Raw genomic sequence first — 25820 nt, forward strand, 5'->3', positions numbered from 1 at the left:
TAGTTGAATGCTCTATTTTGGTCGAGTTGGTAGTTCATTGGGGCATTGCGCATTTTTTGGTAGTTCATGGGGGAAAAAGGTAATTACCCCTAAATGTTATTTTGGCCGGTCCAAATGCTAAAATGAGAGCAAAATGAGTTATATTCGGCACTACAATTTGAAAAAAATTTGGTGAGCGGTTACGGTGCTTACCAAATTTATTGAGCACTATTCACTCACGATGTATAAAAACAAAGCATTTTTTAATCTCTAAAATTTTCTCTCCTCTCAATAAAGAATAAATTAAGAAAAAAAATTGAAATGGAATAGTGAAAATAGATAGCTAAAATGGAGAGATGGATCAAGGTGCTTTGAAAAAATAGGACAGCTAAAATAAAGAGCCAGATCCAGATGGTTTGAAAAAGTGAGTAGCTAAAATAGAGAGTAAATTTGTTAAGCCGGTTGAGCCAGATGTGAATGCTCTAAACCCCATTAAAAAAAGTATAGTATAGTGCTTATAATAATGATTCAAAAATATATTTATAAAAAAAATAAAAAATAAAAAAAAATCATGGATGGTAAATAACAACATATGTGCTCCTTAAACTCTGAAAAAAAATCATATGGGTCTCAGACAAATATGTACAAAGGTTGTCCACCATATCATGGTTTCCACCAAAGAGATTTTCTTTGACACCTAATACTAACAATTTTGTCAAGAAATTGTTCCGAGGCAGGCCACTTTAATGCACAGCAAAGCACTATATCTATATATAAAAAGTTTGAAAGTAGGAATTGTACTTGTTTTAAAAATGATATTTGAGAAAAGCTTCACCTGTGCTCATTTTATTAAACACCATTGACATAATGTGGGGCCTCTCACTTAGAAATCTATGTCTAAAGGAATGCACAAAAGTTGTGGTCAACATGCCATGCTTTCCAATTTATCCATTAATTTATTTACTATTTTATTTCCTAGTTTTAGTGCATTTGCTATGTACACTTAATGATTTGATATTGATTCTGCACTAGCCTGCTTCTTCAGTTATGTACTTATGTTTTAGTGGGCTCTTCTCACAATATCATGTCAATCTTTGAATCTGATAAAGTGTGTGCCCTTTTTTAGGTAAGCAAATGAATTTTATGCTAAGGATTCATTTTAACATTGAACTCGAATCTCCTTTCTTGGTGCATCTCAGGTAGATGCTCTAAAACTCCCACATTTAGTCAATACGAGGCATTTTAACATTGAAGGCGTAGGGGGCTATGGTTGTCATTGAGCTGTTGGCCGGACCAACGAAAGAACTTGAAGGCGAAACCGAGGAAAGCTTAGGAGAGCTTGTGGGCGTGCTCAACGTCAACTTGGGTGACGTGGAGGCCGGTGTATTGGAAGGTCTCCGGCCGGTGTATTGGAAGGCCTCATCGACGGAGAGGGAGTCGATAGTGGCGACGATTCCACATAAGAGCTTTACATTGGGAGGGAGGTTGGGCGCTAAGTAGAGAGGGTTTCTGATTGTGTTGGAGAGAAAGGGATGGTGTTTTTTGATGCGGTGGAGCATTTAACATTGAAGGATTGTGGAATTTGTGGTCATGGTAGGGTCTATCCCGGTTCCTCTTCTTAGCCATAATTTTCAGGGGGTGAACTTTTGAGAGGAAGTTGAGAAGAATTAGCAAGAATATAATTTATTTTTAAAAAAAAAAAAATGAGAAATAATATTTAAAGAAAGCACAAAAGAGAATAAAGAATTTGTTAAAGAGTCTCTCAAAAAATAAAATGTTAAAGAGTGTATATTGAAAGAGGAGTAACTAAAGGAGAGAATTATACCTACCTTTTGGTTAGGTATTTTACCCAACCTTGCTGAAGATGCTGATCAATTAGATTAATGCTTGTTGTACAGTGTGTGCACTTTGTGTACAACAAGCATTACTCGATCAATTATGGGGCAAAACGTGCTCCAAATTCTCCTTAAATTCATAGATAAATACGCAACATCAGAACATAATCATTCATTTGCATCTGATCTAATAATAGCCAGGAATTTAAATGAAAATACATATATTCTTTTAACTGCCATTCCTCTCAAATATAGAATAGCAATAACCTATGAAGATAGGGATCCAGCACTTGAAATGTTTATATGGACAAATATATATGTAAGAATCTTTGTTCTGAATCATTGCTTCCAGCAACCTGTGAGTACCCTGAAAGGTGCACATGCCTCTTAAAATATTAGTTTAATTCAGACCTATTATAAGAGATTAAAAAAAAAATGAGCAAAGTAATGACAGGAGATAACAATGAGAGAAATACAGGGAAGCCCACATACCATGTTTACACCACATGCAACCAATAGACCGACATCAAATCTTTGAACAAGACGACCCAGCAGAAGAAACAGAGAAGGGAAGAAGACAGCAGCAAATGGGTGGCCCCTAATAAAACTAGCCACCAACTTGTATTTTCTATTGTATTATATATGAATGAGTCCTTCATTTGCCAAGAGAATGAAAAATGTGATTCTAACACCCAAAAATGAAGGCATGTATTTCAGCCCAACTAGAGACTGTGTAAAGAGTGCCAGAAAGCCCCTTCCAACTAGAAAACCTTCCATCAACGTATTCTTTCTGTTTCTTGACTAAGCCAGGGAACAATGGCACAAAAGAAACACCAAACTGATTCCCCACTCTTCTAAGGCTTGAACTTGACCCAATCACAATTCCTATATCTGCCTCAAGCAGACAAAGTAAGTCACCCACTGAGTCTCCTATGTAAACAGTCAAGTTCTTCCGGTCATTGCTGCAATCATTAGATATATTCTTAAAAGCTTGAAGTTTGTCGAGTGGAGACTCCACCTTCTTAACAATCTCACCCGTAGAAATGGATTCCTTAAAAGTGAATTCATTTGCGTGTATGTTCAGCTCATGTAAATCCCCTGCTTCATGAAACAATGAAAATTATTACATAAATTGATAGAGAAAAAGGTAGAAAAATTTCCATTGAGACTAGGCAAGCAACAGATAAGATGACATATTTAAAATAAAAGGATGGGTTGGGGAGCACAGGAAATTATATGCGGGAAGAAGCTTGAACCACTAAATTGGGTATAAAAAAGAGGGAATGATATTCAACCAGAGGGTCCTACTTGCACTCATATCTCAACAAGTTATTATGTGATCCAATAGATTGAAATAAAAGGATTAAAAAAAAAACCACCACCAGAACAACAGCAATAGAGAATAAGAAGAAACATTAAAAATAAGACCGGAATCCATATCTTCAAATGATAGGTAAATGGTTCTTAAGCCTTTACTATTCACAACCTCGGTACTCATCATGTTGTGTCATGTCTTATCAGGTATTTGAAAACCAATGGCTTGTGGAAACAAACAGAAGTGTAATGTTCAGAAATCGGCACAAGGTATCAAATGTGAGAGTTTGCAAAACTAGACAAATGGACAGAGCTCTATACACACCCACCCACACACACACACACATAAACACCTCAGCTATGAAAAATCAAAATTTTAAAGGGTCAGAGAAGTCCAAGAATAGAACAAATGTAAACTGTTGAACAATTATATCCAATCAAAAAAGAAATTTTAGACTCATAAGCTTAAGTTTATCAAAGAGGAGCTCAACACCATCAAAAGATCAACTATTCCTTTCCCACCACATCCACCACATAGGAAAAAGCTGTACGACATTCCAAGCCTAGCTTTTTATATCTACCAAACCCCTTTCCAATATATAAGCACCTCCATAACTAGCTAGCTAGGCATCAATCCTTGGAACCAACAAGCACAAACATCAATGACCAAAGTTCTAGTGCAATTAATCATTTAACAAATTAAAAGTTCTAGTGCATGGCTGAAAAAGCACCACAAAGCCACTAGACTAATGATCTCTCCTTCCATCAATCTAACTTACCGACCTAAGCCACTATTTCATATTCTTCCATTCCTAAAAAAAATTATTCATTTTTCTAATAAAATAGTCATTCCACATACCAGACGTAACATCAATCTATCAAGTTATTCTTCTTCCAGCTTCAACAAGGCAGAGGACTTTTAATTTTGATTTTATCTCAGTACCTAAGCAAGTGTTTCATGTCCTTCCAACCTCTATAAAATTACATTACATTTTGTTTTCAGAAAATCGACAAAACTTTTGCAATTTTTCACTGATAGATACCCGTGAAATAAAATTTTAAAACATGGACAAGATAATCCTCCTTTGACATGGATAGAGTAAAATGATTGGCTCTTGCAAAGCCAAATAAACTAAACATTACATACTAGAACCTATATCGAAGAAAAATAATTAATATGTTTAGCACATGCAACACCATATAGGAGTCAAAGAATGCTCTCAAATCAACAGGGATAAAGTGAGCAACTCAGCTATTCTTTAGACATCAAGTATAAGCAACAGAGGAATCAAACTGTGAACAAATGATTACATGAAGAAAAGTGCACTTTATCTAGTCCAAATGGGAAATGGAAAAAGAAAGGGCACAAGAGACTACAATTTGAGTAAAGCAATAATTATAAACCTAAATTAGGAAATATATGTTAAGAATATCACATTCCACAGTTCAATTGGTAAGGAACATACCTGACGAAAAGGCAGATCTAATGAGATCACCGCACCAACAGTATGAAAGTACATAGACATTTGCATTCAAATTTACATTCTTTACAATTTTCTGAAAGAAGGTAGTACAACCATCTTGAAGAATTAGACGTTCGCCAGCTCGTTTTATGTCTTCAAGATTTAGACCCTTAAGTACCCCAGACTCAATCACTCTACTATTTGCCCTTTTCTCAAAATCCGAAAGTTGCTCAAGTGCTTTACATAGAGCTTCATACTTGAGCCCATCAACTGCAAAGCCACAGATGTGAAAACAAAACATGCATGAGAAAGTAAATTTATGCAAATACTTTCAAGAAAGTTTTCAAAACTTTTAACTTAATACTTCAGTTTGTTTTGTTTTATGGAAAACCGCAGAAGTCTTATATTGGAACAAAATGTAAACTATATCATGGATTCTATTGGGGAGATTATCTTTCATCGTGCACAAAAGGAAGGTTCGGTCACCATGTAAATCCAGAGAATGTTTATGTAAACCCTGATTTATGTGTGCAAAGCATCAATCTCTTTCTCTCTCCTATATTTTTTCAAAACTACGTCATCCCCAAATGACTAGACATTTGGCAGAACAAATATTTAAGTAACAAGTGATTTTCAATGGATCTAAGACTTCCATGAAATAATTTCCATTGAAACAAAGACAGCCTTAAAGTTTCCTACAATAAATGCACTAAATAATTAAACCTTTCTCAGGGGGCATAATGCTTTCTATGCATTGCTCATACTCTTCTGTGTACTGCTGGGAAAGAAGTCCCCACGTGTTCCTAAGATCAGCTGATAACATCCGAGTAAGTTGATTTTCAGGTTCAATCTTATCAGATTTTGGTGCTGTTACTATTGCAATTTCCGCCAAAATGGCAGAAGAATCAACAACAGTGCATGTCAAATCAAAATCAGAAAATATTATAAGACGATCCTCCACAGGGTTATGCTCTTTGGTCAGAGGAGCTACAGTTGGCTGAACAACTGGCTGAGCAGAGAAGAACTCTATTTCAAGTTTCATAGCTTGGTGATAGAGTTTTTCAATGATGTCAAGCTCTTCTCCTGTCAAAGAGACACTTAGTTTATCGAGCAAGTCTTCAGTTTGCAAAGCTGATGCCTAAATTCAAAGATAACAATAGGTTGAGCTGTTGAACTAAAGGAGGTCATTTATGTAATGAATTTTCCTCTGAAACTGAAATCAACAAAGCATAATCAGATTGACATAAGAAATTAAATGAAAACACTCCCAGCTCAATAGGATGACAGACCTGAAAACTTTCAGATGAGTAATTTTCAATCCACTTCCTGTAAGGGTGACTGCCCTCATGAACATCTACAAGTGCCTTTAACTCCTTACCCAAAAAGGCATACAGCCTCATACAAGGTGTCATGGCACCCAGACTGTATGCAGCAAGTTTTGTTCTTTCAAAAGGAGTTGCAAGTTTACCAGGACCTTTTACTCCTTCGCCTTTCCCAGAGGCTGTTGCCAACAAGAAATCCGTGTACTTCACTGTTGCAGAGTTGACAGTGCCCTCCTTCGCAAGGTCTGAACCCCATTCCTGCATAAGTCATACATTCAGACCATGAAGGGAGGGAGAGAGAGAGAGAGAGATTTATATGCATATAAAATCAAAATTTATGATTTAAATTACTTTGTAGGAAAGAATTTGAAACTCCATTACAATTTCTGTAACATTTGATGGCAAAATTCATCATTTGGAAGAAGATCCAAACGGTAGCAGAACCAATAACTCTTGTATAAACTGAGATCTTTGAATAACTGCATAGTGTTGGATCACAGCACCAGTGACATGAGAAACGTCAGATTGGCATGGTGCAACTTTAATCAGAAATCTCCAGTTTGGGAAGAATCTTTCTGTTTTAAAACACATTCCAGTGCTTCCATCTTTGTGATTCTTTCATAAGAAGATATTCTTTCAAAAGAACAAGAAAGGGGCACAACCCCATTTCACGGGAAGTAAACAAGAGAAACAAAAAAAGCTTCTATCATATTCAAGGTTTTATGGTCAACTTATCAAAAAAGGTTTTATAGTCAATATGCAAATGAGGAACCAGTCCATGAGAAATCTATATTAAGGTTTTAGTTTCTGCGCTGATCTACTAATTGTTAATTTTCTCCCTCAGCAAGTAAACGGATGAGCTAACGTGCTACTCCTTTGATCTACCAAGAAAAAACTTTAGCTCTATAAATAAAATGCCAATTTATGGAAGTACTAAAAGATGTGCAATAAAAAAAAAAAAAAAAAAAATCAAGTTGAGCTCAAGCATTCTCCAATCCTTCTCAAAATTGTATAGATCTTGGCATGGAATAATTAAGTTTTAATTTATTCGTTAATTGCATCATCAAAATTCTGAACCCAGCTCACGTATTGAACAGCCCACAACCCTTGGAACATACTATAGCCTCAGCATGCGAAGAGCCAACAAGGATATGATCAAATGTGGGTCCCTAAATCCGACCCTAAAAGAATCACTAATGAAATATTACATCTCAATGCCCACCTACCTCTCGCAATTTAAACAAAAGTGGAATTGTGATGCTAGGGTCTTGGTTAGAGACCAGACCCAATGAAAAGAAATGGGATCACTCCTTATGCGTGCCACAGGAACTTCTGCTAAAATAATGAAGGAAACAGCAGTTCATTTCCACCCACAAGCATTTCCATGTCTTTATAGAAAAACAAAATCCCATTATTTGCACATTCTCCATTGAATCATATGGATTGATCTAGCAATGATAACACAACAATGACACTTTAAGTTTTCCTAAATAGCGTTTTGGTTAGTCATACCTTTACAAATTGGTTGTCCCCATCAAACTTGGACATGACTACTTCTTAGTTTGACATAACTATATAGTTTCAACTATAATTGTAACACCCTAGTCCCATATTGTGAAGATTTATAGCTCACATAGAATGAGTGGATTATAAAGAAGTTCATGGGTGCTAAGTCCCACATTGGGTTCCTTACTAGGTGAGATTGGACTTTATACTCAACTTTTGGGAGCTCCAATTGAAACTTGATTACTCCTTTTGGAGTGATAGAGCAGATGTGGCTAGTGTTTTCCCTGAGTCGTTACAATAACAATTGAGTAACAAGAGATAGCATTTTTGTCAAACCAGGTTGATCAATATGCCAAATTAAATTAGCCACAAGTTAATTACCACTGCCAGCCGATTGATATAGTGGAAGGTAGTAGGGCTTTGGTTGAGGGGAAATTCAAAAAAAGCTGGAGGTTGTCAATGAGTTAGAGAGATGTTCTCTGTTGGAGGAGGTCTGCTGGAGGCAAAAGTCCAGGGTGACGTGGTTGAAAGAAGGAGATAAATGCACAAAATTCTTCCATTCTATTGCCAACTCAAACAGAAGGAATAACTCTATTGATTCCTTGTTGATTGGAGATTCCATTTCTTCTAATCCGGCAGAGATAGGGGAGCATGTGGTTCAGTTCTATCAAAATCTCTTCTCTGAGAAGCATAGTTGGAGGCCTCGGTTGGATGATCTCTCCTTTGATGCAATATTAGAGTCAGAAGCAAGGTGGTTGGAGAGAGCCTTTGAGGAGGAGGAAGTTAGAAAGGTTGTGTTTGCGTTTAATGGTGATAAAGCGCCGGGTCCGGATGGCTTCTCTATGGCTTTTTTCCAAGCTTGTTGGGAGGTGCTGCGCTTGGACATTATGGAGGTTTTTTCTGAGTTTCATGCTAGAGAAGTTTTTGAGAAGAGTTTGAATGCTTCTTTTATTTCTCTTATTCCTAAGACTCCAGAGCTTTGTCTCTCAAAGATTTCCGTCCCATTAGCCTTGTAGGAGGTATCTACAAGATCATTGCTAAAGTCTTGGCCAACAGATTGAAGACGGTTATGGACAAGGTTATCTCCAAATCCCAGAGTGCTTTCATCAAAGGAAGGCAGATTCTTGACCCAATCCTTATTGCGAATGAATGCCTTGATAGTCGTATTATATCAAGGGAGCCGGGAGTCATTTGCAAAATGGATTTAGAAAAAGCTTATGATCACGTTAATTGGGATTTTCTGTTGTATATGTTGAGGAGATGCGGCTTTGGGGGTAAATGGTGTTCGTGGATAGCTCGGTGCATTTCTTCTGCTAAGTTCTCGGTGCTTGTTAATGGCTCTCCATACGGCTTTTTCAGCAGCTCTCGAGGCCTAAGGCAAGGAGATCCTTTGTCTCCCCTTTTGTTTGTGTTTGTTATGGAGGCGCTGAGTCGCATGATTACTGCGGCAGTGAGTGGGGGTGTGTTGGATGGTTTCAGAGTGGGTGATGCTTCTTTTTCCCATCTTTTGTTCGCTGATGACACATTGATTTTCTGTGATGCTAGCTCCTCAAAGATTCGGTCTTTGCGAGTTCTCTTGCTCTTATTCGAGGCTGTCTCGGGGCTTAAGGTTAATTTGGCCAAATCCAGCATTATTCCAATGGGGAATGTCGATAATGTGGGTAGGTTAGCCGACATTTTAGAGTGTGAAGTTGCTTATTTGCCTGTGATGTATTTGGGTCTTCCATTGGGGGCTCCTTACAAGTCTACTCGTATTTGGGATGGAGTTATTGAGAAGGTTGAAAAACGGTTGGCTAGTTGGAAAAGGTTATACCTCTCTAAGGGAGGGAGAGTGACCCTTATCAAGAGTACGCTCTCTAACTTACCTACGTACTACATGTCTCTGCTCCCTATTCCGGTGAGTGTAGCTTCTCGCATTGAGAAGTTGCAACGAGATTTTCTTTGGGGTGGCATGGGTGAAGCTTTTAAATACCACTTGGTGAGTTGGGAGAAGGTTTGTACTCCAATTTCGAATGGGGGGCTTGGCATTAGGAAGTTGGTTCAGTTTAATCGCGCATTGCTAGGCAAATGGTTATGGCGATATGGCATGGATAGGGATGCTTGGTGGAGAGTCGCGGTGGACTCCAAGTATGGAAGTTTGTGGGGTGGGTGGTGCTCCCGAGAGGTTGCTGGGGCGTTTGGAGTAGGGTTGTGGAAGTTTATAAGGAAAGGTTGGGAGAAATTCTCCAAACTCCTTAGATTTGAGGTGGGGGAAGGGAGTAGGATCAGATTTTGGCATGACTTGTGGTGCGGAGATTCGATTCTGAAAGAAGTGTTCCCTGATCTCTTTGGCATTGCTCGGGTGAAGGATGCGTCAGTGGCTGATAATTTGGAGAGTTTGGGCGGGTCCATTCAATGGAACGTGAGCTTTATTAGAGAGGCTCATGATTGGGAAGTCGATGTTTTTGCCTCTTTCTTCCAGATGCTGGGCTCCACCAAGGTGAATATGGAGAGGGCAGATTGTCTTAAATGGGTCCCATCCAAGAAAGGTGTGTTCAGGGTGAAGTCATTTTTTGGTTCTATGATGTGTGCTGGAGGTACTCGGTTCCCATGGAAGTGTGTGTGGCAGTCTCAGGCTCCTCCGAGGGCAGCTTTCTTCACTTGGTCTGCAGCTCTAGGCAGAATTTTGACCTTGGACAATCTTAGGAAGAGGAACTTTATTATTGTGGATAGATGCTGTCTTTGCAAGCGGGATGGAGAATCAGTGGACCATATTCTTCTGCATTGCGATCTGGCCTCAGCTCTTTGGAACAACATTTTCTCACGCTTTGGGATTGCGTGGGTCATGCCTAGGAGTGTGCTTGACTTAGTTGCTTGTTGGTGGAAGTCTGGGAGATCTGGGAGCGCTACTTCTTGGAAGATGGTGCCTATTTGCCTTTTTTGGTGTATTTGGAGAGAAAGAAACCTTAGGTGTTTTGAGAATCTAGAAAGCTCCCTTGAGGAGGTGCTAGAGTTGTTTCTCCATACTTTGTATGTTTGGTCGATGGCTTATTTGTACCCTTTATCTATCAGCTTTGCTGAATTTCTTACTTCTTTTTCGCTTTCTAGTTAGGTGTTTCCTATTGTATACTTCTAGTGTACGTAGGGGCGTCTTACGCTTTCAATAATACTATCATTACTTATCCAAAAAAAAAATTACCACTGCCAGAAGTCCAAAAATAAGGCCCCCAATGTGTAAAATCAGCTACCAATTAATAATCACAAGTACTGAGAGTAACGCTCACATATGTTGCTCTTCATCGTGATTCTTTTTCTTTTTTCCTTTTTTTTTTTTTTTTTTTTTGGGGGGGGGGGGGGGGGGGGGGGGGGGGGGGGTTCTCCTCTATCCTAAGAATAAAGCCTTCTAAATCTCCCATTTGAAATGCCAGGATATGAAAATGGCAGCTTTGTTCATGCCATCTAGACCAAAAAAAACCCTCCATAAGATTTCCAAGAACTTAAATTCAACAAAAAATCTAGAACAATTATTTACATCTCCTCTAAATTTCCCACACTTGCAAACTATAACCTAATTCAGTTATCTGGCCACTTGGGTTTGTCATATTTTACAAACCGAAACAAATCAAAACATAATAAATAAGATTTCATCTTCAAGTTTATTTTGTTTACCAACATTTTCTTGGCAATTGAGCAGATAACAGAAAGCATGAGAACACTGTACCTGTACAAATGAATCATGCATTTTCAGCTCCTCCAGAACTGCCTTCCTCAAGTTGGAGATTGAAATCTTTGCATCATCATCATCATCCGCACACTCTTCAGCCAACTCATACCTGTAATCCAATGAAAAACACAAAATAAAATAGACATAAATTTCCCACAAACAAATAGCCCACCCTCTAGTTCTCAATAAAACTGAGGCCAAAAAAGAAAAGAAAAAAAAAATTGTTGTGTAGACTTTGATTTCAAATGCTAAACTCACCTCAATCAGAGTAGGTACATATTTCACACCCTACACACGGTTGCTGAGAAAAACTGACAAAAAGAACGGAGAGAAGAAAACTTAAAATCTTATGAGTTAAGCCAACTTCATCTAAAACAATTCTAAACTCACCCACATAACCTATTAGTTGAATTCATTGGTTAAGGTTTACCATTAACTATCTCCATCCTCAAACAATGAATAATCTATTAATTGAATCCTTAATTTCTTTAATTTCCCACCTTTCCTCCAAAACGTAACAAACCATAAAATTCAAAATCTTATGATCAACTTTTCCTACACATTCTCAGCAACCAAACTAAGGGGAAAAAAAAAAAGTTGCCCAATAATCTAAAATGGAAAATCAAATACTCAGGCATGGGCAACGGTGAATGGAATTTTGAAACCACATTTTTCTTCAAAGCCAAACACAGGTTCTCTAAACGATGAAAGACATCCAAGATTGATACCCTGAATTCTTTGTTTTTTCATACATTTTGTTAGCAATCAGACAGACCCAAAAAAAGGAATCCCAAGAAATAAATAATCAGATGCTCAGGCCAAAGGAAAGACATTTACATGGCAAAGAAGGAATTTTATCAACCCGTATATCTTTCTTCGCTTTCTATTTAGAATATATATTCACAATCTTAATTTCCTTGTTACCATACACCTACTAGGAAAATTAGATTTCTCGTTCCTGCACTAACAACTATGCCAACAGAACATATACATGCAATAGCCTCATTGTAGTCAATGGCTTATTAAGTTATAGAATCAAATTGGCCCTTAACCCAGTGGTAGAGTTAGGTAACTCGCGTTTTCCTTTCCCACTTTTTCTCAGAAACCAAGCACGCTAAGAAAGAGCAAAGCTGGCAAAATTCCAACTAAACTACAACAGCAAGTTCACCAATTGTTTCGGTCTTCTTCTTTCCTTTTCTTTTGGGGTTGTTAAGTTACAAAGCACAATACTTATCAATAATAAATAAAGGCAAAATTCACAATTTAATATCAATCATTTTTATTTTTTTTTTGTTCTTTTCTTATTTACCATATTTTCTTAGCAGCCAATACACACAATTTCAGAACCCAGTAAACCCAATTCCACTCTCACATTTTCCCATCAACCAAACAGACCCATACAAAGAAAAAAACACAAGCAACGCACCAAACAAATCAAACAATCGAAATAATAAATAAAAAAAATAAAAAATAAACTCACGCTTGCGCGAAGGCGCGGAGAAAGTGGACATCTTGGGCGATGTAATGGCGGAAAGTTTCGATCCTGAGATTCCCGGAAGCCAAACAGAGGACGAAGGGGGTGTAGAGAGCGAGCACCGATTCCCTGCGGAGCTTGATCCAGAAACGTTCAGAGAGGCCCACTTCGGAATCCACGGCGGCCACTGACATGGTCGGAGGAGGCGGGATTGCCATTGAGATTGGCGATCTCTGAGTGGAATCGAACGAGCCGGAGTGGGATCGGAGCAAGCTGAATCGGGCGAGTCGTGGCGGAACGGGGGTGGAGGAGAGGAGGGTGGAGAGGCAGAGAGCAGGTTTGATTGGGTTTTTTAGGGAGAAGAGGAAGCGCATCACACAAAGCACGAGGAGAGACACAGAAAGAGAAAGAGAAATGCGAACACTGCCAGTCTGCCAGAGTCTCGGAGTGCCAGCGAATACTGAAAAATGAAAAAATTCAGGTAATAAATTAACTCAACTAAACTATTAAGTGTTAACTTTAATTAAATTAATTATTGGTTTTTGTCTATTAATCCAAGGTTAATCTTAAAAAAAATAAAAAAAATAAAAAATAAAAAACACTTTTTGACTTTTTTTTTAAAAGGAAAGCTTAAAACTGATTTTTTTTTTTTTTTTTTCTTTCCTTCTTTTAAGTTTTTGCTGACTTTTTCCATAGACAGATGGTTAGATGCTACATTTCTTGGGAAAAAAAGTAAAATTGGTCTCTTGATCGGCTTAATTTACAAATCAATAATGTGGTATTAAAAATAATTTATAAGTCATTATAGTAGGCGAAAATGATAATTTATTTCCTTGAGTTAATTTTCGTTCACAACTTAACATAATCCATCTGATTGCCACGTTAAACCCAATTAAATTGTGACACATGTCCCTCTTTAATAAAAATATAAAACTAAAAAAATAAATTATTTTAAAAAAATGAATGTGTGGCTATCGATCACCCCTGGTTGGCCGCCACCCTGGAGGTGGAGGTGGAGGTGGAGGTGGAGGTGGCTCGAACAGCCATCTCGAGATTTGGGGGTGGTTGTTCTGGTCATTCCCCCTCTATCTCTAAGGTGACCCGCGAGCCACCCGGTCTCTAAAAGGAACATGTATATTTTGAGCTATTGAAAAAGCAAAAACATGTATTTTTTATATGCAATGGATACATAACATTATTATAAATTAATTTGTAAAAAGTTTCTTACAAATTAGTCTGTAGAAAATTTATATCCTAAATTATATGTTTCATTGAAACTAAAATGTTAAAATTAAAAATCTTTATTAACTCGTTTATGGGTTTTTATTAATATTACTAAGTTTTCTTAGGCCCAACTAATCGGGTCTGTACATCTAAGCCCATTATTATGAGCTAACCTACGAGTTAAACATTGGGTCCCACCCTAATGTGCCTTGATGTTGTACCATTGTTGTGCACAAAGAGTGTAAGAATCACTCCCCTAAAATAAAATCTTAACTAAATATGGGTAGTAAAACAGTCTAGAATTTCTTTTTGTTAAATAATCATTTTTCCTAAAATTTTAAGCAGGCTATTAAAAAACATATGTTTCTCACATGCTAATGGACACGTACCACTTTATTAGACTAGTTTTATAGCTAATTTCTGTTCCAATGAATGAATTTAATTATTTAATTTATATTCCAACACTCTCCCTTACATGTCGGCTCTCCCCTTTTGTGATAATTTTTCAATATATTATTTTATTATTTTCTCTGCGTTTGTGATTTCAAAAAGTGCAATTTTAAAATGTGCGAATTTCAAAACATAATTTTAAAAAACGCAGTTTGATATTTAAAATCGCAATTTAGCCTTTAAAATTGTGCGGCCTCAAAAAAACATATCATTACCTGCGATTTGAAAACAAAGATTTTCTATATTTTCAAATCTCAATTTTTTTCAAAACGCAATCTCAAACAAATTATTTTCTACGATTCGGTTTAAAATTGTAATTTTTGTCTATAAAATTGCAATGCCAAACGCAACCTCTAAGTATTATATGGTAGAAGTGCTGCGTCATCGTTGTTAATTAATTGTAGGATAATTAATTATCAAATTTTCACTTTCTAAATTGTCTTTCTTTAAATCATTTTTCTTTCTTTCTTCGCAACAGGTTTACATAAAATAAATCAGGAATTAACCCACGCTATATATATATATATATATATATATATATATATATATATATATATATATATATATATATATATATATATATATATACATAATTTTTTTTTGTATTAGCTCTCGCTTCTCAGTTCCCTCCAAACAAGGATTCTGAAGTCTTTGCAATTCGCATGAACAATAACACGATGACGCCGGAAGAAAGAAAGAAAAAAAGATTGGAAGATTTGAAGCGCAAAAAATGTGCATCTTTTGAGAAGATTCTGGAAGAGGTTAGAGCGGTTGCGAGTTCTAAGGAAGAGGAAGAAAGGCTGCTGAAGGAAAGGATCGTGAGGGATTTGGTTGAATTCCACGCCAGAAAAGCCGCAAAGCGCTTGATCAAGAGAGAAAACAACGAAGAAGAAAAGGAAATGCCAAGGGAGTTCAAGAAGCGTATCAGTGAGATGGAAGGAACCGACGTCGTGTTGGTGATACAGAAGCAATATCCGCGTAAAACTGGTTTAAGCTGCCTTTCGATACCGGAGACCGAAACCCGACTGGATTTTCTCAACGGGATGGAGAAGAAAGAATTACAAGTTTGCGACGAAGGTATCGAGGTTTTACTGATTGAGCCGTGTCTCGAGGAGTCGAAGGCATGGCTGAAGAAGCAAAACACTGAGAGCGGCGATTTGTACGTGTTCGCTTTGAACGGAGTTGTGATCGGTACGACGGTGCAGCTCTGGTCCTTTCGGATCAAGGAAACACTCTGTTTTGCGCTTGTTAAGCTCAATTAGCTGCATGGAGATCGAAGATCATGAATTGCTTCAAGAGTTTCTAGATTGGTTGGAGTCGATCTATGATGAAGAACAATAAGCAATCTTTGTTTGTTTGTAAATCTTTGAATTGTAATCGTCTTTGATTGTAAAGATTTGTGATCTTTCAACGTTGAGGTCAACACATCATGTGATCTTCTAATGGAAAATCTTTGATTTGTGATCTTCTACTGTCATTGATTTGCAATCTCTTAATTGTAATTAAAGTTTCCGCTCAACTCCTAACTCCTAACCACCCCTAGATTAGTAGACTCTGTCTTGATTTTAGAATTGGTAACAATAAATTGGGAAATGATTTCTAACAACTCTTTGTATTAAAATCAATTTTTTTTATTGAAAAGAGATTGCTGGGGGACGGTCTCCCGTCCCCTGTGTATCAGGTCTCCTATAAATTACATTTTTGCTATTTTTAGTGTATTTAAAAAAAATAAACTAAAAATAAAAAAATCATCGTTTATGCCTTCTTCATTCTAAAGTTCAAAAATTCTTAATTTAATATATCAAATTTTAAAAAATTTATAATTTCACCTATCTGTTAAGATTTTTTGTTAAATCATAAGGCAGGGGTGAAATTTTTTTCAAAATACCCTAATTTTTTTAAAGAAAATTAATTGTAATTTAAAGGTAATTTTGTAATTTTCTAAAGTTTAGAAAAGTATAAATGTCATTTTAACCTTTGACCATCTGATTTAACCTCAAACCTTAACGGGAAGGGTGAGATTGCAAACAATTGAACTATCAATACACTAAATTGAAAGTTTTTAAACTTTGGGAGAGAGATTGCAAAAAGAATGAAAGTTAAGTAAAGTTTCTCCTTCCTTTTATGCATTTTAATTGTAAAAGACGAACTCGTTAGTAGTCCCACGTGGCACTTATCACGTCAGCCAAAAGAATAATTGGGCTCAAAGTCACAATGATAAATCTAAAGCATAGATAGAGTAAATCATGCTAGTAACCAGAAATTTCATAATATAAGAGAGCAAACAGAAACTATTCATCTCTCTCACACACAAAACAGCAGACACTGAGGGGAATGTTGGGAGGTGAGGTTTTGCACATACTGAACTTCAATTAATCCCTACCATACACAGGCATCGAATTTAAGATTGTTGGCAAATATGTCGTTACGCACGAAAGAGAAACTAAATCAAAGATTTCGCCTCAACGTCTCACCGTGTCAGCCACATCGAAACCGTCAACAGTGGAACTATCAGAACCAAGCCATAGTTCACAAAGGCATCAACATCCTTCACTTTTTCCACCTCCTTCTGAAAAGTACTCCATATACATTTAGAATCGCCTTGTTGATCCTGCATCATATGTACCTTCACTCTTTAGTACAATTGTGTATAGATTAGATTGAAAAACAGTTGTGTATACAACAGGATTTTACCGCCGTGTTTAGCCCGCTAATTTGATCCGACTCATTGGAATTAAACAATAATCTTTTCTTGTCATGGACTGATTTATCTGTAGACTTTCTGATTTCAACCCCGCCGGACTCTTTTCTTGACAGGACACTGTAAGCTGAATCAGTATGTATTGTTTCCATGACTGAGCCAAAGAAGTTTGTCACAGGTACCTAGAGATAGTTTGAGAGAGAGAGAGAGAGAGAGAGAAACAATTTACACTTTATTACAAGCAGAAAAGATTTTCACACCGTATATTGGTCGGCAATCTGAAGAAAATACCACTTAAAATAGTAATGGTTGCTACAATCATAACAGAAAACTCGTCACCACGAAAATCACTAACGGTTGCCTTAATCTTAACAAAATCCCTTTGCAGAGTGGCAATACACAGATGCAAACTATTAGAAGTTGCTTTAATCAGAAGAAATATGTGATTTAACGCAGCAGAGGCTGCTTCAGGCTTAACAAAATACTTGACCGACAGAGGCAAATCAATGTAGGTTTAAGGCTACGCCCAAACATAAACCTAAGCCCTCCTTTATAGTTCAGCCCAGAAAAAAAAGTATATTGAAGACAAACTATCCATTGCCAGTGCCCTCAATAATACATCAGATAGAACCATGAATGAGAAGAAAGAAAACCTATTTGTTCTGGGCCTAAATTAGATGAGATGGCATAAGCTTCAGGAGCTTTAATTAAGAAAATGGGAAAGAACTGAAAAGGCCTTTCGAGAAACTAAAAAGCAGTATAATAAAAAACCACAGTAATTTTGCAAAAGAATGTTCAAAACATATTGGGAGACTTTTCAATATCCATTTAAGTCAGAAATCCAAGTTCAATCAGCTGGTTCCCAATTGCAATACAAAATACAATTTCAGGCACACAGATAGGTAGCAAAGATTCATGCAAAACTAGAACCCAGCTATAGGCTATGGTCCTATGGACGCCCCCATTTGTTTTTCCATAGATGAATTTCAAAAGGGTCACATAATAAAATTCAAATTACATCATAAATTATTAGGAGAAAGCAACTTCAACACATTTAGGATTAGATAAGTCTACAACTTCCATACCTCCTCCAAGCGACGTTGGTAGAGATCTGTTCGGTAATATGCATTTGACATCAACAAACTAGGATCATAAGAACTGAAAAGACTGCAAAATAACCACAAACATCCTTAATGCAGATCTTAATTTGAAGAAATATGATGCTTAATTCATATATCTGCAGAATATATTAGATCTACCCATACAAGGCCAATATAAAAACTGATGGAGCGAAAGATGATTCAAAGTACATATTCTTTAAATGGAACTGACTAAAAGAACATCTATAGGCAGTCATTTAATCTTTCTCAAGCTACACGGTTGAGAAAGAAGGTTTAGAAAATATGTTTGTTAGTTTCAATAGGCTGTCCATGTTTGGATGGACTGAACAATCTTTTTCGTTAATTCCATCCAGAGACGTAGTAGTTGCACTAACTATTTTTACAAAAAGAAACAAGAATTTAAGAATTGTTACAAGTAATCAGCAAAATAAACCCGGAGTAAACATTCCAAAAGACCAATCACAGTTTATTGACTAATCACCATTTCAAAAATACTTTTATACTGCATAACATTTAGAAGAAAGCGAAGTACTGACACAATATTCTACTGCTAAGAATAATAAAACAGATCTCTTCCAAGAAAACAGCTACTTTGCTGCCAAACCAATCCATCCTGAGGTTTTTTTTTTTTTTTTTTTTTACACTCCAATCATAAAATTAGAAAAAAGCATACTTTTTTTTTCTTCCTTTTTTTGATGTTTACCTATTTTAGAATGAAAGAAAGGTAAAGTCACTCTAAACAGATCAAGACAATAAAACTTTGACTGACATAAATGACACTACAATTACAATAGGATTTGTGCAAAATCAAGACTTTCATAGCTCCAACAGCTTTGAAACCCACAGTTATTCATCTACTTATACTTTAACATACCTGATTAAGGAGGCATTATTGTACATATTTAGCCTCTCAAAGAATCCAAGGGTGTAAAATGTGAAACGATCCACAACTGAAACACCAACCTGTATCAGATAAACAGAGAACAAATCTAAATATGTGTTACCCTAAGACCTTGAAAAATAAAAGCCAAAAAATGTTAAATAGAACCTCATAGCATCCTATATCACATATACATTATTAAATGGTTCACAGATGGAAAATACTGTAAAAACTACACTTACGTCCGAATCCAAGTGATGTGAGTACGAGTTCTCTCCTTTCATGCTGCTTCCAATGGCCAAAGCACCTGGTGATTGAAGCTGCAAAAGTCAAGAAATTACCTTCAATTCCATATCAAAATCAATTCTTACAAAGGTCATGTTTTATATGCCTCAATAACTAGATTAGAAATCTCAGAATGTGATGCTCATTTGTGACAAACACAATCCGAAGTGCATAAAACAATTTCAAACATATATAGCAGTGGTCAGATGACATGGCCAGCACTGGGAGTAGAGACACATCATACTCAGAAAAATGTCATGATGATATATAACTCTCACTGTAAAGATAGTAGCCCAAACATGGCCAGCACTGGGAGGGCCGAGGGGGCAGGTAGGCTAGGTTGTTCACACAGCAAACTGGGTTACCGCTACCACATCATCTTAAAAAAGCTAACCACGATAGGTGACACAAACTGAAGATAGATGTAAATAATACTTGAATCACAGAATCTATGTAAGGGTATCCATTCCAGAATGCAACAGCTGAAGGATTATTTAAGAACAGTACTAAACATATGTCTAATATTTAAGACGGATAAAGTAAGGCTGGAATTCACATATAACAGAATACATAAAGCAGTACACCCTGGGATTGATTTCTTTTTCATTTGCCAACCTCATTTATCTTTTAGGCATGATGAATGCTAAGAGTGAAGACTCTCTACACTGGATATTGCTAAATCCCGTTTGTTTTTTAATTAACATAAAGCATGGGAGGTTAACGTCTCTCAGGTTTGTTAATCAAAATTTGGACATTTGCAATCGCAGACCAATAACAAGTTGGGAATATTAGCCATTATCAATATGAGGTCTGCACAAGAACCATTTGTAGCATACATGCTTAAATTTCTAATGAACTTCCTTTTAGAAGAGTTATCAAGCCAAATTCACCACCTTGGTCTTGAAGAATGAATGGTTATTAATATAAATAATTATGACTGATATGCAGGGAGGAGATTTTGTAACTATAGTATGGTCTGTAGATTGCATACGGTGACATGGAAGTTTTACAAAAATTTTGAGCACCAACCAACTTAACCTGTTCGAGTATCTTAGTTGATATCAGGCCTCATAAAATCAAGCCCAGAAAGCGTATCGAAGTTTAATGATGCTTTGCTAATGTGTTTGTATGGATCCCTTGTATACTAATTTTACTCTAATTATCTGCACATATTGTAGAAATGTGCTTCAGATGTTATATTTGTAGGTGTCTGCGCATAGCCCGGGTCGTATGTCGTTTGCTGATTTTTTACTTTCATGTTCATTTATTTCCTCTGACTAGGGGCTCTTTTGTATACTTCCTGTGTACTTGGGTTGCGCCCCTTTGCGCTTTTTTATGAATTATTACTTATCAAAAAAAAAAAAATATCTGCACATATGGTTAACTTTTTTTTTTTTAATAAGTAAGAAGATTTTATTGAAAAGAAAGCGTAAGGCGCCCCTACGTACACAGGAAGTATACACAGGAGAACCACAGCTGACTCGAAAAACCCAAAAAAAACCCAGGAAACAGCCCCCAAGTCAAAACCTAGAAAACAAAAAACCAACTAAAATACTATCTGCAAAAGAAACCAAACAACACCCAAAAAACCAAGAAAACCTGAGAACAACCCACCAAAAAACCCTCAAAGCAACCAACCCTACGACCTATTGGCCTTGTCTCTCCTACACCTCGAAGAAGCTTTGATGTCTCCGTAATTTACGGAACTTTGTAGATTCCGAAGCTCCTTCTTACTCTCGCGTTTCTTGTTCTCAATCATCTCACCCCAAATCACTCGATGCTTCTGTCTCTATTCTTTAGTCACCAACGGATACGCCTCAGAGATCTTTCCCCAGAGCTCTGCCTCGATTCTCCAACAATCCCTCTCCCAATTCTGATCGCAAACAATAGGCTGATCCTTCTTCTCTTGAAGCTTTGATACCTCCTTCCTCCACCAATGGATTGCATCTCGGACTTTCTCTCCCAAAGTCGAATCAGTGGATAACTCTGAAATTCGACTAGGATCTTCAGCAGACTTCTTCTCTTCTACTGGATCTGCAGAGACATGTAAAATAGAAGCTGCGTGGGCTTGCTTCTTCTCTTCTAAAAATTCTATAGGATTTTATGTTCACAGGACCATACTTTGGCTCATTATCAGACTCTAGAGAAGCATATTGGCCCTCATTTCTATGCTTGGCCTGCCTTGAGTCTGGCCCCTAGTAAAACTTATTGTAACTAAAAGGAGTACCCTGTGCAAGCAAGATACAAATTCATCATGTATTCTCCTTCAGTATGAAGTGAGACATGAGTTAAGGGATGATTTTATAGCATCTTAGCCTGTATGCTTGGGTAGGCTGATTCCGGTTAAGCCTTGTACTGGTTTAACAACCACAGCACTTTCAATCTTGTTAGTGGTTATAATGAAATGTGATTCAGGAATTATAGCGATCAAACCAACTCCAAAACTATGAAGAATCAGTAATGCAATGTTTCCAATTTAAACTATCAATTCGGAAAATTAAGGTTCTAATTAAAATGTGGATGTTCTTCTAAATCGATAAGTAAAATTCTTTAAAAAACTAACACGAATTGATTAGGAATGATCTGAGTTAGTGATATTTCTAAGAACATCACCCCATTTAGGTGCAGATCACAGACCTGAGAGAAGAGAGTTGCAGCTTGGCAAGTGTCCACCATTATAAGCAGCTCCTTGAATCTAGATTTTGAACATTACCAACAAGATATCAGCTCATCATCCAGCAGTGATCATCAATATTGATAGTGAGCAAGATTACCACAAAAGAAAAAGAAAAAGAAAAAAAAAAGAGCAGATAATAAACCAAATGTTATTAATACACATGCACATTACAGCACATACACACAGAAATTTCTCTCTACAGAGGTTAATTCTTAGCATGTTTGCTTGGTAGGCTTTTTTCTTTTTCATTTTTTGTAAAGGAAGCTATTACTGCATAATTCCAACCAATGGCAGGGCTAGATGTCATCACTGTCTCCACAAGCAATTTTCTTCACTTGTATTGAAATAAAAAAAATTCAACTACCAATATAACAGGAAACAGGCATGATAGTAGAAGATTCCCACCTACGTTTTTCTTTCATTTGTTTCACAGCATCAGCTAAATCATGACTCTGGAGCTCTTCTGAGTCCTGAAATTTCAAAAATTCATCTCCCCCATGTCCTGTCATATACAACAAAATATGGCTTCCTTCATCACTTAAAAGACGCTTAGATCTTGGAACCCCATTCTCATGACGCCCAGATAATACCCGTAGAAAATTTTCAACTGTCACTTCGTAACCTCGATAATCTACCTGAGGAAGCAAGAAATGTTCCTTTCAAGATTCTTACATATGCTAGACGGTTTTACACACCAAAATTTCTACAAAAATTAAGAGAAGAAAGGTGTGTGGCGGGGGCAGTCTTTTCATTCACTCATTGCATGGTATGTTTGACTTGTTAGAAAATATAGCCTCTGAAAGTTAATAATAATAATTTTTTTTAAAAAAAAAAAATGCATATTGCTAAATAACAGAATATAATATGAATGAATAAGATAACTAGAACTTTTGCACATAGCTAAAATACCAGAAGACTTCTGAAAGTTTATAGGTTATTAAATATATTTAACCATAAAAAGGGGAGGGGGGATGAGAAGACCAGTGATGAATTCATCCGGCACAATAATGTGGTTTTGAAAGAGAAGTTGCCTAGTAATTCTAATACATTACGTTTAACTTGGTAGTCAGTATTCAAGATTGTCAGCTACCTAGAAGGTAAAACAAGTTGGAAGCCCACCATAGACATATTCCATTGACCGAAATCACAATGGCAAATGTGAGAGTTACACCAGTCTGAGTTATCAAGCACGTTGCCTCCCATAATTTGTGAAATGAACATTAATTTAAAACTTCCCTTTGTGGAAGGGCTATTTGAATGTCTCTAAAATCTATAGATAATGGGGAATTCAAAAGTGGCAGCCATCATAATAAGAAATCTGACAAAAGGAATTCTATGAATATCTCAAATTGATTAGACATGGCGATCATTCCAAGCTCTCCACAGTCCCATTTAAGATAATGTCTGTGGCTTGGATACTAAATGTAATATCAACTGTACCATTCAAATTCTAAGGAACAACTAAACAGCCCCTTAATGAATGCCACCATTCTTAGGTGTCTAATGTGACGAGAGCCAAAAAGTAACCATATCAATTCATGTGCTTTTCAAAAAGTCAAAAGCCTAATTGGAGACGCAAGACTCACCTCAACATTATCTCCATACAAGTTAAGTTTGTGGTTCTCATTGTTAAAAACTTGGGCAGGGTATTTATTTCTGGCATTGCAAGCCATGTCATCTGCCAGCATGAGTATTATCCTCTCATCAGGTATTCCTAGCCGCTTAACTGTCCTGGAGGACAAAGGATTGAAAATTTTTCTATCAATGATTACCACACAAGATGGACCCCCAAAAAAATAATAAAAATAAAAGAAACAAAAAAGTGACAAAGGAAGCTCTTTGCTTACCTATACAAGGATAAAGTATTAGCCATGTGTCGATAATTAAACCTGGACAAGGACACAGATGCAAAATTCATTCAACTGGAAAATTCTCATAACAACAAAAGGTTTCAAATGTGCTATGGCTCTAGAGGTCAGCAAATCAAGCTACTTTCTAGAGGGAAGCTACTTTCTAGTAGTAAATGCACGCCAGAAATCCTTCTCTGAATAACTATTCAAGGTTTGTGCCGGCACATAGCCCGGGTATTATGTCGTTCGCTGATTTTTTACTTTCTTTTTCGTTTCTTTCCTCTGATTATGGGCACTTTTGTATACTTTCTGTATACAAGGGTTGCGCCCCTCTACGCTTTTTATTGGATTCTTACTTATCAAAAAAAACTATACAAGGTTCTAGATGACCAAGAAGGAAGACCTCTTTATTGGAAACCATTAGGTGCAGGACTCAAGCCCAAGTTGGCAAAACAAATTGGTACTTTTTAGATTATTGTGGTGTCACATCAGTCAAGACCCAACATCCTTTGAGGTCTCAAGTTTCTCTCCATAATAGTATGGAAGTGATGCATCAGCTGCAATTAAACAGGAAATACGATTCTTCTTTTTCTTGTAATTCAGGAAATTATGAAGTTATATTTCTTTAAATGAAAATAAGTGTTTGCCCATTATCTGAAACAATAACATGGACATAATATCTATTTCACTAGTAAGTCTTATTGTCTGTCATTTATAGTGCCTGAAGGGGTAGATAATAATTAACTTGTTAAGGAAATTCAAATATCATAACTTATAAAACAAGGTATTGTTTTTCTTCTAAACCCATAACATGGGCGTGGCTCATTGATCCATATTTCCCATTTTGCTCTTGTTTCCAAAGTTTTTAAAGATGCATCCCCCAACGTCTAAATATCAAATTGATCAAGAACAAAGTACATGATATGGATACCCCATAATTAAAGCATGGCTATGAATCAATCGGCACAAAAGTTTAATTTCACCTTGATTGTAACACACGCAAAGACACGTTAGAACAGAAAAGAGGCATATGACCCATGAATACCATTTCCTTTTTGGATGAATCATGAATACCATTTCCTCTCACAAGTAATGTTGCCAATAATGCGACAGAAGCACTTTAACATGGAAATTAATGGAACCTTTTGGAATATTGGCAATGTTCTCCAATTTCCCTGTCCATTTACAACCTAAAACCACACACACACACAAAAAAAAAAAAAAAAAAAAAAAAAAAAAAAAAACCCAGTACAGAAACGAAATCAAAAGAAGTATACTGATTATGATGTAGCTCTATTAACAGCTTATCAAGCAATTAAATAAAAATATAAAGAAAATATTAAAAATACACAACATGGTAGAGATAATCACAAGAAAATATACAATGGGTATGATTTATTTTCTCCAAAAATGATGTGGGTATGCTTCAAAATATACAAAATCATAATCTAAAAGCTTACAAGCAACATATGAAGCTTGAGTTACCAGAAGCGAGAAGTGCAGACCAAAACAGCCCAGTTGTTAGTGTGCATAGTAGACTCAGAAGAAGAAGAAGCTTGTGCTACGCAATTGCTTATACCCAGAAGCAGAAACAAAAGCAGCACCACCACTCTGGACCCGAACGAACCGTACATCTTGAATCGCATTCTCTTCATCTCAGCTGTTCGTCAAAAACTTTCCTTTCTTCTTCGTTTTACGGGCCTGAGATTGATTTGCTTGGTTCCTCAAAGTAAAAAATTATCAAAGGAAATGTGTAGACCCGGCAAGCAATCGGTTCAATTTGGATTGATTGTTTCTTCTTCTTTTTTTCTTTTTTTTTTTCCCTGAGCCAATTTGGTTTGATTTGAAGCTCGAAGGCAACCTCGGATGCAGATTGGCCTATTTGGAATTTTGGAGAGTTTTACAAGTTTTCACAAAATTACGCAAATGGTAACTAGAGATCCTTTCAGAAATTTTTTTTTTTTTTTTTGAAGGGCTTTCAGAAAATATTGAGATTGTAACCAATACTTTTAGTTGAAAACTTAAAAAAGAAAAAT

The 25820-nt window shown here is 36.5% G+C and overlaps 3 protein-coding genes across 3 annotated transcripts; 1 reads left to right on the forward strand and 2 right to left on the reverse strand.

The window, feature by feature from the left end:
* Window positions 1-1912: 1912 nt before the first annotated feature.
* Window positions 1913-13069, reverse strand: LOC133851991 (bifunctional TH2 protein, mitochondrial-like). The gene is made up of 7 exons (XM_062288639.1): window positions 12603-13069; window positions 11120-11231; window positions 5881-6171; window positions 5315-5729; window positions 4595-4861; window positions 2307-2912; window positions 1913-2181 (listed from the first exon to the last, which is right to left on the reverse strand). The coding sequence occupies exons 1-6, from the start codon at window positions 12968-12970 to the stop codon at window positions 2500-2502; spliced, it is 1866 nt and encodes a 621-aa protein (XP_062144623.1). The 5' UTR covers window positions 12971-13069; the 3' UTR covers window positions 1913-2181; window positions 2307-2499.
* A 1878-nt stretch (window positions 13070-14947) lies between these two features.
* Window positions 14948-15532, forward strand: LOC133852601 (B3 domain-containing protein At2g24670). The gene has a single exon (XM_062289372.1). It carries the CDS (start codon window positions 14948-14950, stop codon window positions 15530-15532), a length of 585 nt encoding a protein of 194 aa, XP_062145356.1.
* A 985-nt stretch (window positions 15533-16517) lies between these two features.
* On the reverse strand, window positions 16518-25728 carry LOC133852485 (uncharacterized). Its single transcript, XM_062289250.1, has 10 exons — window positions 25270-25728; window positions 23782-23823; window positions 23521-23665; window positions 22340-22569; window positions 21895-21952; window positions 19215-19292; window positions 18967-19055; window positions 18057-18138; window positions 16965-17153; window positions 16518-16881 (listed from the first exon to the last, which is right to left on the reverse strand). The coding sequence occupies exons 1-10, from the start codon at window positions 25437-25439 to the stop codon at window positions 16741-16743; spliced, it is 1224 nt and encodes a 407-aa protein (XP_062145234.1). The 5' UTR covers window positions 25440-25728; the 3' UTR covers window positions 16518-16740.
* Between the last annotated feature and the right edge of the window lie 92 nt (window positions 25729-25820).

The sequence above is a fragment of the Alnus glutinosa genome, chromosome 12, assembly GCF_958979055.1.
Source record: "Alnus glutinosa chromosome 12, dhAlnGlut1.1, whole genome shotgun sequence".
NCBI lineage: Eukaryota > Viridiplantae > Streptophyta > Magnoliopsida > Fagales > Betulaceae > Alnus > Alnus glutinosa.

Coding starts and splice junctions, on each gene's coding strand:
- LOC133851991 (XM_062288639.1), bottom strand. CDS start 12,970: ATGCGCTTCCTCTTCTCCCTAAAAAACCCAATCAAACCTGCTCTCTGC. Junction 5,730..5,880: donor ACTCATCTGAAAGTTTTCAG/GTCTGTCATCCT, acceptor CTTTGAATTTAG/GCATCAGCTTTGCAAACTGA. Junction 4,862..5,314: donor CATTATGCCCCCTGAGAAAG/GTTTAATTATTT, acceptor GTGGCTTTGCAG/TTGATGGGCTCAAGTATGAA.
- LOC133852601 (XM_062289372.1), top strand. CDS start 14,948: ATGACGCCGGAAGAAAGAAAGAAAAAAAGATTGGAAGATTTGAAGCGC.
- LOC133852485 (XM_062289250.1), bottom strand. CDS start 25,439: ATGAAGAGAATGCGATTCAAGATGTACGGTTCGTTCGGGTCCAGAGTG. Junction 23,824..25,269: donor GTCTGCACTTCTCGCTTCTG/GTAACTCAAGCT, acceptor GTCCTTGTCCAG/GTTTAATTATCGACACATGG. Junction 23,666..23,781: donor AATACTTTATCCTTGTATAG/GTAAGCAAAGAG, acceptor TTTGTCCTCCAG/GACAGTTAAGCGGCTAGGAA.